General features: G+C 34.4%; 1 protein-coding gene across 1 annotated transcript; it reads left to right on the forward strand.

Annotated features, from left to right (window-relative positions):
* Positions 1-11,279: 11,279 nt before the first annotated feature.
* On the forward strand, positions 11,280-12,037 carry LOC132204751 (coiled-coil domain-containing protein 34-like). Its single transcript, XM_059633477.1, has 3 exons — positions 11,280-11,395; positions 11,453-11,587; positions 11,920-12,037. The coding sequence occupies exons 1-3, from the start codon at positions 11,302-11,304 to the stop codon at positions 11,979-11,981; spliced, it is 291 nt and encodes a 96-aa protein (XP_059489460.1). The 5' UTR covers positions 11,280-11,301; the 3' UTR covers positions 11,982-12,037.
* Positions 12,038-16,141: the final 4,104 nt, after the last annotated feature.

A 16,141-nucleotide genomic window follows, 5' to 3' on the forward strand; every position in this document is an offset into this window, starting at 1 on the left:
ATGCAAAATGCGTCAAGTTGAATATGGATTTTTTATAAGCAATGACTAATGCAAAACCTTAATGTTAATTTTATAGGTCTAGTTGAAGATTTAATACATCTAGTTGAAGTTGTACAAATATTTTAAAATGAACGACTAATACATGTGTTTTTGAAGATTTAATACGTCAAGCTTAAGATTTAATTTCTTTTTTAAGCAGCGACGAATGAAAAATTTCAATGCATTCTGAAAGAATCTTTTTTGTGGTTATTTATTAAATATTTTAAATTATATCATAAAAAGTGTTGCATAATAAATTTATTTTTAATTTTTCAAAAAACTGAGTTTAATTGTATGTCATAAAACAGAGGATAAATTATTTCTCTAATTTTTTATTTTGTTTTAATTATTCTGACATGAAAATATTTTAAATATCTTCAAACTTTCATTTTAACATCTCCGATCTGTGCTGAAACAACCTCATGACCCATAACACAGTGTGTAAAAAGATTTAATTGTAATTGTAAATTAAAAGTTTTTTTACACAAAATTGAGAAAAATACATCTCTTTTATAGATTTTTCTGCTTATTTTGCAACATTCCGCTTTTGCTGAAATGGCGAAATAACAATCTTAATGCCTTTAGAGTGTTATTTGCTTTCAAAAGCATCCATTCGACGCAGGTGTGTGCCTGCAGCACCTTTGCGTTGCGAAAGAGTGCAATTTATATTTACTCGCACTAAGTCCTATAATACTTTTTATGGGAATAACGAGGGAGAAAAATTCCTCGGCGCGTCGTTCTCGGATGTTTGTTCAATTAAAAGGCACGACAGTTTACACACAGCAAGTACTATATTCTTTTGTGTAAAAGAGCGAGGCGCTGCATAAATCTATATTTTTTCCAGAATCGAGCTGCCGGGCAGAGAGCAGGAAACCTTGACGGCTGTTGAGCAACAAGGTAGGAAAGTAGTGCAGAAATGAAAAGGGAATAAAAGTAGACTCTCGCACTTTTCCTTGCTGGGATATGTAAATTTTCAATAAAACACTGATTGAGATTTGCAAAAACGCGTAAGGAAATAAAATCGACGTGATTGAGCTCAATTATAGAAATATTTGTAGACAATTTATTACTTTTACTGAAAATTAATCACAGTTCAGTAAAATGCAATAAAAGTTTTCCTGAAATTAAAATATTTTAAATATAAGCAGACAAGTTGAAACAGAATTTTAACTTCCAGAATTTAGATCTACAATTAATTTCAATTTTGATTATAAATTTATAAAAATTCCCAAAAACGTAGCTTCAATAATCAACAAATTAATTATTATGTTCGAAAGTTTTTTAAACGGTTTTTTCTAATTTATCGGATGGGTGATCAGATTCAGATGATTTTTACAACCGCACCATGTACCAATTTCGAAACCAAACAATAATTCACGGCGGAAAACACACATCATCCGCCGCTGTGGCTGCGCCTGACAGTTCGATTACACGCCCGATTTTGCGCCACTGGGGAGAATCGCAGATTATATAATTCTCTCTCGTTTGATTATTATTTCGCAATTTGTCCCGCCGGCGAATGTAATTCATACTGCGCGTAATTTGCCAAGACTGCATATATTAATTTTATATCGATTAAGGGTGCTTGTTTTAACGCTCGACTTGAATCGATCAACAGAGAGACGCAGTTCGCACATGGCCCGCGGCAGTTAATACTTGTTTAAACCAGGTTGGTTTACTTTGTACCTTATGATTATGGAAGGTAAATTATTTACGGTGGATTGATTTGATTTTTGCAATGTTCATACGAATTTAGAGGAAATTAATTGTTTTCTTTGTAATTAAACTCCTCAATGTACGTTTCCAAATTAAAATATCCTTACGGAACTCCAACTTGATCGCAAATATAAGTGAAATTAAGGTGAGGAAAATTAGTTATCTAAATATTGCGAATTTTTAGTCCATTTTAGGATAAGTTTTCAGCAAAAGATTTTCAAAAAGGTTTTTAGCGATTCATTTAATTGTTCAAATTCGAATGGAGTGGAATGAAATTTAATTCCATTAGTTTTCAGTTTAGCATTTATTTATTTTTGAATTTTTTATTGCAAATTTAATAAACAAAAATATTTGTTTCAGAAGTTTGAATGCAATTTTGTTGAATATTATGAAACAACAAAAAAAAAATTGTGCAATTTAAATTTCCATAAATATTTTAACTTACATTTTACAACAAAATATTGCAATTAAGAGTAGAAAAAAGTTGGGTATCAACCCAGTTTTTTTTAACTTCAGTAACTTCATTCATAATTAAAAAAAAAAAACATCGATAATAGGTCGATTATTAAACGCTTATAATTTCAAAAATTGGGCCAACAACTCCTCCTTTGCGTTAAGTGGTGTGGATGTGTTGCCTACTTTACTCTCTTTATTCACTTGTTTTAACTTTTGTAAATTACTATAAAAAAGTTATATATAAAAACATCAAAACGTTCTTTACAAGCCAATTAATAATAGCTTGTTTCCCAGCAGCAAGAAATGCATGAGGAATTTCTTCTAGTTTTTTGCAACTTTGTCCGCGTTTTATTTTATTTTTTTGCAGTCTCTCTCGTAAGTAAGCCGGCAGCAGAAGAGGAGGAATTGCTGTTGCTTGGGTGCCCGGCCCGGAGTGCCTTTTCTTTGAAAAGCGCAGGCAGCAGCTGCCTCTTTTCAAGAGTAAATTATTATTGCCGCTCGCGCACACAGAGAGAGCATTTCTCAAGGCAGCGGCGTAAATTTCATCTCTCGGCGTCAAGGGCGAATTCCCCCGAGGACGGATAAAATATGAAACTCATGACCAATTAATTCCGGCACGCTGCAGTCCTGCAAATTATAGAAAAGTGGCCCAGCCCGAGAACTTCAAAGAACCTGCAGCGACCGTCAAGCGTTTGCAACGAGCAAATAAAAACAACTCTTGCCAAAGTTTACGCTGAACTTGAATTTTATGTGATGTGGAGAGTAAAATTTCATACAAAGACTCATGAAAGTTTGAAGTAGAAGGGAAAAGTTTAGAAAAGAAAATTTTGGTTTTAGATATTTTTGATTCAATTAATTTGTTAATTATAAATCCATTGAAGGCTTAAAACCCATTAAAAAACTTACCCCCCATGAACAATTACAAGAAGAAAAAGAACAGAAATTAAAATAAGGAAACAATTGAAAGATAATTTAATTTAATTAATCGTTTTACATATTTTAATTTTTCTGTACATCTCTAGTTTAGATATTCTTTATTTCTATTTTTTTTTTTTAATTTTTAGTAAAATTTAATATTAAATGGCCTTCTAGTTTCAAACACAGACGATATAATTTACGCAATTAAAAATTTAAAACTTAAAAATGAATAATTCTAGAAATTAAAACTCGGAAAGAGTGAACAAAAATAATATTCATTAAAAATGTATTTATAAATTGAAAATTTAAACAACAGTTTAGTCTTGAATAAAAAATTGATTGTTGATATGGATTGTTTGCGTCTTTCGTTAAAACCCATTGTTGCGAAAATTCTTCTCGTCGATCTGCAACGATTGTTTGTGCATTTCAAAATGCCGAACGGTTCGTTTGACCTGTCCGACCTGAGGGCCAGGATGGACGAGTTGGTGGAGGACTCGAGGACCGAGCCGTGGATGCTGCCCGAGGTGATCGAGGGCGTCGCCAAACTGATCGGCCAAGAAGCCGAGGTGTCCGACAGAAGCACCACCTGCGGTGTCCACAACTGCAGCAGCGTCCTGTGCCGGGTCGGTGTTCCGACGGCCGTCGGCACCTTTGGCCCGTCCATATGGAAGGACTTTGAGGAATTTCCATTCATTTCGGCCCCACTGACTGGTATATTATTTGCATTTTAAAGATGAGAATTTTTTCCAAATGAATATCAAAAGATGGGATTTTTCCAACCGAATGGCTGCTGTCGACCGAGGTCGACCCGGAAATTTTGCAGAGAGGTCTGCTCGAGATGTGCCGACTTCATTCCGCTGGACTAAGCAGCCACCGGACACGCAGTTCTCCGTTGAGGGCCGATGCCATCCCTTGGCCTGCTATTCTTCAGGTTCTTTAATTTAAGCAATTTTATAACAAAATTCCATCAATTAATTAAACTTTTGCTATACATTTATTTATAACTTTTTGCTTTATTTTAAATGACTGAATCTGAAATAAATTTAATTATAATTTTAAATAAATGAAGAAAAAATTATACCATAAAATTTAAAATTGAAGGATTTTCTTTAAATATTTTTTATTTCAAATCTTATCCCTTAATTAACTTTAGAATTGTAAATATGAAAATAAAAATAGATATTCGAATGTTACGAAAATTAATAATTTGAAAAAAAAAAAGCGTCAGTTTAAATAATTTAAATGTTAAAAGAATTAATAATTTCTATATAAAACATTTAATTTCTGTATTTTACTTATCAAATGTAGGACAACAGAGCTGAGATGAGGAACTCGTACGTCATGTCGTGGCTGCAAAACCAGCAACAAGGCTCGGCCATCCCCGTCCACATCAAGCCGCCGGACAGTTACAGCCTCAAGCTCAGAGTAGGCAACACCCCACCTCGCAAATTCTTTTCTGACTGACACGCCGAAAGTATGGCACCAAATTGAAATAATTGCAGGTGTCCCAAGGCGGCGTCAACTTCAGCAACCTCGTTCTTTTGGCGCCTCCGCCGTCGAGTTCCAGGAACCGCGCCCTCAGGGCCTACTGGAGGTACTTGGGCGGAAAACTCGCCCCTGACTGCACCTTTCACATGACGCCCAGGTACTGAAAGAGACCACAAAGAGTAAGCAGAAGAAGATTGTTAAGAAGAATACACTCGTGGTCAAAACTTAATTTGTTTGCAAAATAAAATATTAATTATTGTTCCCAAAAAAATAAATATTTTGATTCCGAAATATTTTGGAAAATAACTATTTATTTCAATAAAACAAATGAATATATAAATTAGATCTAAGCATTTTTATCTGTGTGTATTTGAAAATGACAAATAAATATAAATTATTAATATTATTTTATATCTTCAGCCGATATTCAATTTGAAATCGCAACTTTTACGTCAAATTTAATAAAAACGATTTCAGAAAATATCTAAATTTTGATATATTATATAATTTTTGGAGCATTTATAAAAAAATAAATTACTTTTTTCCGACGTTGAAAATTATTTTAATTACAAAAATGCACAGCTATATCAGTTTAAGCCATACGGTCATGAACAAGAACAATTGCAAATATCAGAAGAATCATTAAACGACCCAACAATTGACCTAATTATTGAAGAAGTGTTAGTTTTTTATTTTATAAAAAGCAAATAATTGCAATTTTTAACAGAGAATAATAACCATTTCTTCAGCCTTTAATACTTGCTTCAAATTAAATAGTTCGCAGAAAATAGCTTGTAAAGTTTTAAATAATTAAGATTGAAATTTCTAATATTGCCCTTTTTTAGAAAAAAAAATTATATTATAATTGGTTAAGTTTCAATAGAAACAATTACGAATTTAAATGAAATATTTAATTTAATTTGTAAAAATTATTGAATATTATTAATTTATAATTAATTAATTTAAAATTATTATAATTATTATTAAATGAATTATTATTCAGGAAATTGGTTATTAAAATTTAATAATTTTTTTCTTATTATCATAACCATGTCAGAGAAGAACAAGATAATTTTAATTAATTTAATAATGAAAAGTTTCTTACAAACAGTTTTCCGGCCTAGATACGGCAGCAAAGTGCATCGCATGGAAGAATATAAGGAAATGCTTGCGGAGAGACGAGAGAGAAGTTGAGGCTCGCGCGGAATTCTCTTTCATCGCGAAATTCCAGCGCTGTGTGTGATCCGTACCTGCTCTCTCGCATGGATCTTTCTCTGATAGTGCACGTGGGCGAAATTGTTTATTAACAAGTCGGCCGCCAGCATACATTATGGGCCGTCATGAATATTTCCGGCTGCTTGAAAGTCCATTTGCTTTTGTGCCGAGCAAAAGCCGCAAAGGCACCTTTCGGGCCAAAGTCGAGAGCGAAAGTTTCGCCTGAGAAAGCCGATGATGGTCAGCGCCGACAGATACATACGCACAGTTTGTCTCGCCCACTCGAATTTGGTTGCTTTGACGAATTCAATTTGTTTGTCGGCCGGAAAACTTTTCGGATTGGAACGCACGCGGGGGATGGTCGCAAGTCTCGGACCCTCGCTTTTGACCACGGACGAGTGAGAAAGTTCTTCGGAACGAAGGAGCGCTCGAATAGTAGGAAAAGGAACATAGGTTGGGTTTTGTTAAATCTTTAAATATAATTATTAAATTTGGTGAATTCCTTAAGGAATGTAAGATTCTTAAATATAAATTTGTCCCCAGAAAAAATTATTGAAATGTTATACACAGATTTTTATCCTAAAATTATACAATATAATTGTTTAAAAATTTAATTCAAGTCAAAAATTGCTAATCTGGTCCCCATTAACCATTAACATAACACGTGTCTTTTCTTAATAGTGAAGAAATAAAATTTGACATTTAAAAAATAAAAATTATATTAAATTTACAGCTAAAAAATTCACAAAAATATAATTTAGATTCCAATCAGAGTTAATACTTGTTGAATTAACTTCCAACTATGCATTTTTGTATCGCGTGCAACATAGTTAAGGAACGTGTTTCACGTGTTTCGTCTCACATTATTATTTGAAAGTTGGTCGTTGACTGCGCTCTTGAGAGATGGAACGTGCGATTCAATTTTCGCCCGCAGCCCCGCGCCTCTTGTGGCCTGGCTCGGTGAGCTGCCTTATTTAACTCTCGGCAACTCGTGCACCTCCGATAATATGCTAATTAAGCAGGGAAGATGCCGTGAAGTGGCAGTGTGTGTGTGTGTGTGTGAGAGAGAGTTGGTGATGAGCCAGAGGGAGTTGTTTGCCCAGCATAGTTTTATTCAAGTGAGGAGCTTCAAAGGCGTTTGACGAGAAGCTACTCGGAGAGCGCGAAATTTGCATTGCACCTCGGCGAAGATCCGAGCAATATATTAATTAATATTGCACATAAATGGCTGAGCCTAACTCAAGCGCGGGCTACTTAATCGATTAGAGTTTCAGTCGTTGGGGATTTGCCTGCTGGTTAATTTAATTCAGCTCACATAATTACATGGTGATCTTAGCATGCCTTACAAGATATGCTTATTAATGAATCTACAGGTCAAAAATCCAGAGGGCTTTATGAAGGCTTGAGTTAAATTTAAGCTTCTAGGTCAACGAGTGAAGACAATATATTATAATGAATAATCCTTGCAAATCGTCTGGAGTAAATAATTGTAAATTAAAAAAAAAAACTTTGCAATTTCGAAAGCATTTATCAAGGACTTGCAATTTTTCCCATTTATAATTTGATAATTTTGTTTTAAATTTGGTTGTTTATTAAAGTAATCAACAGTTTAATAAGCACCAAACGAAATTAGCTGAACCTACTAATACACATCTTTTTCTATTAAAAAGTTGCCAATTAAGTGTATTATTAGGTTATTTATTATTATCAAGTAGATAATTAAATACTTTTAGAGGAAGAAAGCAAGACATCTGAATTTACAAAAATTCTTTAAATTTCGGAATTGAAACAAAATTTAATTGTGTTATTGAAGAGAAAACTGATTTTTATCAAAATTCCTCTGGTATTTTCTCTTAATTTTTACAAATGAAATAATTTACAAGATGTGGTTTTCACTTGTAAAAAATAATGAATTTAATTGTATAAAACTTACTTGCAAATTAAAATTGAATATAATTATTATTTTTAAATTTTAAGAAATTGATCTCTCATTATATAGAGGAATTTTCCATTAAACTTACAATTAATAATTTAATGTGTAGGCGGTTTATAAGCGGCATTTGCGCAGATTCCGCCCGCGTGCACTGGTTTAAAATAGGCAGCAATCGATCATATTTTACTGCTGCGTATGTAATGTTTGCCAAACAGACAAGAATACGCGCAAGATTAATCCCTCCGAGCTGGTTATACATTCAGGCGATGGAAGTATAATTCCTCATCAATCTCTTTGTGGTGTGCACGAAAATAGCTATATATATTTCAAAGCTGAAGGTGCGCGTCAGTCGAACGAGGAAAAATAATCCACCCTGAATGAAAACACGTATGCATTTTGTTGTTGCTGTGTTTGTCGCAGGTTTTTGATTTATGAATGTGCGCTTGTTTGTTTGCAATTGTAAGTGCAAATGGTGAATGTGCTACTGATTGAATACACAGTGCGCAAATAGTGTTTTGAATTGTGGACGCTTGTTTTCAGGGAATTAATTTCTGTCGGACGCTGCACGCAATAAAAATAAGCATAGAAATTTTCAAACAGAATTATGAATAAAGAAGATGGATTAAAAAGTATAATTCATTTGAGATAAACTTAATTCTTTAAATAAAATCAGAAAAATTTGAACAAAAAAAAACATTATAATTTTATCATAAATTAAAGAAACAATGAATTTAGTCTTGAGAAAAAGTGATCTTAAAGCTAAATAAGTGATTGTTTTACATCAAAACTTAATTTTCAAGTTCTAATTTTAGGGAAACAATTTTCAAATGGATTTTGGGAGAACTTTTTAACTTCAAAATTGGTGAAAATTAGTGAAAAATTAACGATAATTCTCAAAATAAGGTAAAACTTCTATTAATATTGAACTCAGGTGATCCTCGAACAAAAGTTTTTAATTTTGAATAGCAATATACACAGTTCTTGGGCTTCTTTATGACATTTTAGTTAATTTTTACTTTTCCACACAAAAAAAAAATGATTCTTTCCACCATAGAATGGTCACCTGGAACTAAAATTTGTTATAATTCCTTTCGAACAAATTATAGCTCAAAGTTTTGTTTACATTTTGCTGTCAAAAATTTCTAATTAATTTTTAAATTGTAGCAAAAAACCAGGATAATATTTAGATATTATATTTTCCAGATCTTGTGTCAAGACACAATTTTTTCTTAACTCAATAAAAGCTTCATGAGTAGAATATTATCCTCTTGAAACAGAAAACTCACCGGCCTGAAATTCAATTCTGGAAACGCTTCTCAGTTTCAAGATTGGGGTCAGACTGGTGTGATTTAGCGAGGTCATGTGCGTCACTTGTATAACAAGGGATAAAAAATATATGAATTCGGGCGTCGGGAACAATGGCTGGTGAAAATTCAACTGTCACACACCGAGGGGCCGGACAGAAATGTGAGAGAAAGCAAAGATATATTTGATGGCGTGCGCTGTAATGATGATAAAGCGACGGCCAACAATGCCGCCGACAGCTCCAGCAGGCCGCAGATAGTTTCCACCCGGGGCCTTTTTTACAATTCCGAAGGCGCGAATTTATCCCTCTTGTGATAATAATAATAAATTTTCGATCCGCTCTCTCTCACAGCCGACGAGAGATCCGCAAATTACCATCCGTTTTATGTATATTTTTCTGCATTTTTTGTGTAGCCGCTGATTCACGGCTCAATTCCGTTTATTTTAGCACACGAGCTCGTCTGCGAAAGTGCGTTTGCGATATGAATTTGAATGGCAAATGTGGATTTCGCCGAGGCCATAAATAGTATGGCGGGAATACATAGAGTGACGATGGGCGTCGAGAGATCGCAGATCGCACATATCACACGGGCGCACAAATTCGTATATTAGATCAGAGAGGTGGAGGGATTAGAATAAAACGAATTTCGGAATCTACTCTGTATTGATTTCTACTCAAAATTCAACCTTAAATATAAAAAAGTACGTAAGATTAATGAGTTAATTTACTTCTAAATATCTGCAGAAAAAAGCATCATTTCAGGACTAAAAGACAATTTGAACCAAAAATAATCAACAAAATTTGAAGTTAAAAATATAATTTAATTCCTTTCATTGGGAAATTGTTAACCCGCGAAAATTAATTTTATTGAATTTTTTAATCATCAAATTATGCGAATAAAATGTATATAATTATTGATTTTTCGATGAGAAATACCGATTTAAATTTTGCAAAATTCAAATCAAGAGGAATGGCTACGAAAAAGTTTAAATTTTGTCATTTAAATGTCGGTTTAGAAAAATTAGGTATTTTTGCAAAAATTCAAAGGTTTTTAAAAAGAATTTATTTTCATTTTATTTCATCAATATTTAGTACCAACACTCAAGAATAAGAATTCCTCCCTAACAATGTCGTTTAAACAAATTATTAATTTTTACTGCCCAACAATCAATTAAGTTTTCGGCATTGTTGGCTTTTCAAATCGTTCAAAAACGGTTTCTTCTTGATCTTGACCGATTTCGTCATCTCCATGAACGACCCTTGGAGTTGCAGCGTCCGACCGGACAGTCCGAAAATGGACCGAGACTCTCCAAGGCAGTTCCTGGCCGCCTTTCCGCAGGGCGACCACCAGGCCTGCATCAAGAAAAAGGAGGCGTCCGTCAAGAGCGACGATGGGTCCGAAGAGGACGAGAACCTGCAGATTCAGGACCTGGTGACGCGACTGGAACGCGTCGAAATCAAAGAAGTTAATTTGGACAGCAAGCGCGGCAAGAACGGCGTCGACCACGCCACGTGGCTCAAAAAGAAACTGAAACAGAAGCAGGAGGAAAAGGCGGCCAAAGAAAGGTACATACACGAAATTACTTCATCACCGAACCATAGAATTTTTTTTTCTATTTCTTACTGAATAATTTATAAATAATTAAGTCATTTTTTTTTAAATATCGAAAAAAAAAAGGAATTTTTCTAATTTTTGTCCATTAATTCATTAAAAAAAATTGGATCTTTATCTTTGAAGCCCGCACAGTTAATGAATTGTACAATTTGTCTTTCAATTCGCAAATTTATCAATTTTAAAATTATAGAAAGTTTTACATTTTTATACGCACTGTATGGGTTAATTCATTGAATCCAATAAAAGTTCATTTTGACAGATCTTGCAGGACGTTTCAGCCTTTATTTTGATGAGATGCAACCTGCCCCACGTGTATGTAGTGCAGGTTGCATTCTTCCTATCGCTTGTTAAAAGTTGAGGCTAATCGCGTTCCAGTCCTTTTCTATTTAATTTTTTTTAAGTCAAAATGACTTCATTTTATGATTGATATGTTTTCACAAAATTTTAAAACAATCTTGCAGGAAAGCTGCACAGGCTGCCGTGGACGAAACGACGAGCCTGCAATTGGAGACGAGCCAAGAGAGTGTGGACAGCAGAGCCGCTTGGGAGCGTTGGAGGGCGGAAAAGGAGCGAGAACTGCAGAGGAAGCAGCAGTCCGAGTTGCAGAAAGTTCGCATGATGCAAATCGAAGAGGAAAAGAAGAGGCGCGACGCCAAACGCACCTACGCCCAGTGGTACCAGACGAAGGAACAGGAGCGAAAAAGCAAAAGTACAAACACCAAAATTTAATTTTTTTCTGAACATTTTTAAAATTTTGCTAAACCAGGCAACAAGGATGAGGGGAAGAGCGAGAGGTTGGCCGAGATGAAGAAAGAGGCCGGCGAGCGACGCAAGAAGCTGGGCTACAATCTGGAGTGGCGTGAGTGGTGCCGCCTCAAGAAACAGCAGAGCCTTCCCAAAAGTGAGTATTTTTTATGGAAAAAAGGCTTGGGGAAAATAGATGATTTTTTAAGAAGACAAAATTGGCGATTTTTTTTGTTAAAAAAAAATTTAATCAAAGCAATTTTCACGAAATTAGCGATTTTAGTGGAAATTTGAGCTTAAAAATATTTGATATAATTAGCAAAATCTCAGAAGTTATTTTTAAACCCAAATTTTATTTATTGAAAGCAAACCTGGCCTTCGATTTAAGTTCTTTTTTTAAAAATGTTATAATGTGTGATCAAAGTTTTCCCCAAATCTATTCATAAACTTTAAATTTTCAATTTATTCTAATTGATTTCAATTTGACAGGATTCACCTACCATGAGTACCCTGAGCCGACGTGGACTAATCCTGACCCTTGGGTCGACTAACAGAAGTAATAAATTTCCTGCAGGGAATTGTTCAGTCTGAAAGTAATTTTATTTTAAAATTGAAAACTTTGAAATTTCAATTTGAATTTTTTCTTCTTTAAAGTAATTTTTAGCTTCATGATTATTGTTTATTTAATTTATTCTTAATTACTTTTATACATTGATAATAAAAATAATTATTATTTCCATCAGAAACTTTTATTGATTTGCATTAATCTTATTTAAATATTTATTTCTCGTCTGTAGCCAAAAGGAGTTGTATTTATGCTAGAAATTATTCAACCTAAATGGCGCTCTATTTAAATATGTATTGGGTTTCAGAAAGAGCCCTTCTTGTTTGCAGACTCTTGCATGAAAGGAAAATTCCATTTATAGCTCTTAACAGACACGTATGTGGACATTTTATTACTTTTTTAATGGAACGTGTTTGCACTTTTAGCAAAAATATATTTCTATAGACGCCGCTGTGAGTGATGTTTGCCTCCATTAGCCACTCCATAGAGGATTTGCGTCACAAACGTTTTTTTTTTTTTACTCCGAAGTATGGAAATGTTTTCAATAGTGGGCGACTTTTGTATGAAAAGCAGGGCTAGTTGGGCCCGAAATAAATTCCCATCGGCTTGATTTGTCCATTCAATGCGGATTTTCTTTTCAAGCAGGCATGGGAAGCGTGTCGGCCGGAACTCTTTGCCGAGTAAATTTGTTTTGCCATCATCTCCATGACAAAAGGGGCAATTTTGCGAGAAAACAATCTCGGGACTTTGCGTCTCTCGGCTGACGAATGTGACAGACACAAAAATGAAAGCGGCGACAAAAAGGCACCAGGGGCCTTTCACTCAGCGGAAATTTACTCATAAATCTGCAAACGCGCGTTCATTTTGCGCCCACCACCCTAGGCAGGTTTATAAGAACGGTTCACAGCGGAAGAAAAAAAAACGTGCATTTCTTTCTTGTTTCTTTACAAAAAAATAATTATAAGGGAACAGAAAAAGCAATAAAAAATACAAAATACTGATGGGGGAAAATTGCAGTTTAAAAATTTGAATTAGAATGAAATACAATTTTGTTAAAGTTTAAGAAAATTAAATTAAATAACGAAGATTATTATTATTTTGTTTAATTTTCTACAGAATTATGTCACTTTTAAAATAAATTTTTACAAGTCAATCACTAGAGAAGGAAAATTTAAATTTTGCAGATATAAAAGCCCATCAAGGTTTGAAAAAGTTACAAACAATTTTAATAGTTTTTTTACTAGAGAATGTATAAAATTAAAACGATGATTAATGTTGTTTTATCATAAATTTTATGACAGTACCATTGTAAAGGAGAATTTTCCGGATTATTTATGTTTTTTATGTAAAATACAAAAATTGTGCTTTTAATTTAAAATGCTCGTGTTTTTGCTTTCGCATTTATTTTACGGCGGATTTTCCCTTTTTTTTACGTTGTTTGGAGTTTTCGAAAAGTAGATTCCATCTGCGGAAACCTATTCCGAGCGTGCGGAGTTGTGTATAATTTGCAGAAATGTGCTTAGCTGCAGCAGAGGCAGCGTGTTCAGGGTCTGGCGCGCGCGTCACACTCGTTGCCTCTCTCTTGACTAATCCTAGAGGACCGCCGGCGTAGATTATATTGCTCTTAGCTATTCTCTTTTATCTCCACGGCGGAATTCCCCGCGGCAATGAAAACGCCGTCTTCTGGCCCCGAGCATACATATGTGCACTTAAAAGCACTTGATGAAAATTTGATTCAAACTCAACGGACTGTGCAAAGTTTGAAATTTCCCTATTTAGCCCAATGTACAAAATACACAGGTCTGCACAAGTCTATAATTTTTTGTAAAAATTATAAAGAAAAAAAATGCACAACTGCTTGTTTGGTCTCTTAAATTGCATTTTTTTTTTTAAGAGAATAAATTATTTTAATAGAATAAATTATTTTAATAGATTTATGATGAATGGTTTTAATTCTTGAAAAAGTGAAAAATTTACAAACAAAAAAGGAGTATTTTTTTATCCACACTTTTGATTTTAATTATTGTTGAAATCGTGGTTATAATTTTATTTCATCTTCTGGGAATTTCCACCAAAGCATAGCATTTGAGAGGCTTTTGAAACAAATAATAATTGGATGCATCTCACCTCCCCCTTTATAACTTTCTGCTCGTCTCAAGCCATCTCATTTATTCCATCAGAATATGTGTGACGAGTTTGTTCGACGAATCTGTGTTTACCCAGTGTTTACTGGTTTCATTAATCGTGTCAAGTGCTACAATTAACGCTTTAATGAGCACGTTTTAACGACCAGGATTGTAATCGGAAAACACATCCGCAGCTGCTGTTGAAAGGTAATAATTATATACTCATGTTGTTGGCGCGAAGTCTCTCTTTTGGTCTGGCAGATATTCTAATTAAGTTGATGAGAAAACTTGTGCAATTGTAAATAGACTAGAGATGTAGTTGAACAATTGCTTGATGAATAAATTATGGACTCATCTCAAGTTTCAAATGTCGAAATTTAACTGTAAGAAAATAATTAATTCTCCTAAAAAAAATTAAGCAGTTTTGAAAGAATTATCTTAGATTACAATTATGTTGATTCATAAATCAGTAAGTATGCCTATATTTTTTAAATTTCTTTCACCAAAAATTTAATAAATCCTCAAAAAAACTGAGATCAAGTGCGAAACATCAAAAGTAAATCGAGGATAGCTTTTCTTCTTTTTCTTTCTACCTCTTTTTGTTTTTGTACCTCTTGAACTTCCGTATATATTGCGCAGATATAGGCTTTGTGCAGTTTCTGTTTTGTTTCATGTTTGACTTTTGGAATTCATCAGGGGCTCGCCGTAGGCAGCGAAAAGCTCATTTCTTCTGCTCTCTTCTCGAGCGCGCGCTCTCTCAGTCAGTCTTATCTAAATCGCAACGCGAGACGTGTTTTGCATCACAATAAAAGCCAAGTCCCATTCCTCTGGCGCATCTCGTTCTCAAACACGGCCATTGCGGAGTAGAAGAACAAATCCTCGCGGGGCGTGTGGGGGCTGTTTAATCGTAAACTCCGCGAGAGGGAGATAAAACGACTGCGCTTTGCATAACAATAACAAAAGCGAAATTTTCTGAACGGATCGTGAAATCTTATCTGCACAAGAGATTTCTCATTTAAATCTAGAAAGTTTCCTCCGAAAAATTATTATGTTAATTTGTAAACTCCCATTTGCTCCAAGCAAATGGAGCATGAGAAATCATAAAGATTCAAGAGCATTTGAGCTTTTTAAAGTTACGATGAGTAACAAGCACATGAGTCAAATTTAATTGTCTGAAAGACTGAATTTTTTCATAAAATTCAATGTTTTTTTATCTCATTAACCTTTGAGATGATCAATCTAAAGAAGGGAATCTGAAATTTAATTAATATGATACGAAGCGCAAATTAAATTTCTGCAATCTAAACAGAAAAGTCTTAAATATTGATTTCCAGTTTCAATCGGTCAACAGGAAAGCCTATATTTAAAAAAAAAAAAAACAGACCTTATTGAAGAGGTGGTCTTGACTCCGTGATGATGATTGGGGTTTCATGCTCTCCTGATGAGGGGCTTTCTTGAAAACGTTCCCTTTAGAAAACTTCGGCACACTTTCCTTGTTTCTGCAGCTCCACAGACTGAAACTAAAATTTCAATTGTTCATCAAAAAGAATGACGACTGAATTTATTAGAAAATCAATTATGTATTTATAAGATTTCAAAAGAAAAAAAAACATAGATGTTACTTGTGATTTTTGAGCCTAAAAAAGAATGAAATAAAAAATGCTATTGTTAATTTGATGCGATTTTACCAGTGAAGCTTATTCAATTGTCCTCTTTGACGAGAGCCCACGCCAGTGACAGTACTCAAGGGTGCTGTAGCCAGGCAACCCAGCAACCGCAAACAAGGGTTTTTGCCCCGGCCATTTTATCAAAAACCCTGTGGAGGGTTCTTGAAGGTTCTGGTCCTCGCCAGCATTACAGCTTGCTAAACTGACCGCAGACTCTCCGGAACAAGGAGCTCATGAAGAATCTGGATGGTTCCAACCAGGATCGCGCCCTCTCCAACCTTTCCTGCCTCCAAAGACACCGGCCACACATACGTCTCAAAGGACGCTTCCAGTTGCAGGGAGGGTCGGTCGCA

The sequence above is a fragment of the Neocloeon triangulifer genome, unplaced genomic scaffold (genome assembly GCF_031216515.1).
Source record: "Neocloeon triangulifer isolate White Clay Creek 2 clone unplaced genomic scaffold, ASM3121651v1 ptg000022l, whole genome shotgun sequence".
Classification (NCBI taxonomy): domain Eukaryota; kingdom Metazoa; phylum Arthropoda; class Insecta; order Ephemeroptera; family Baetidae; genus Neocloeon; species Neocloeon triangulifer.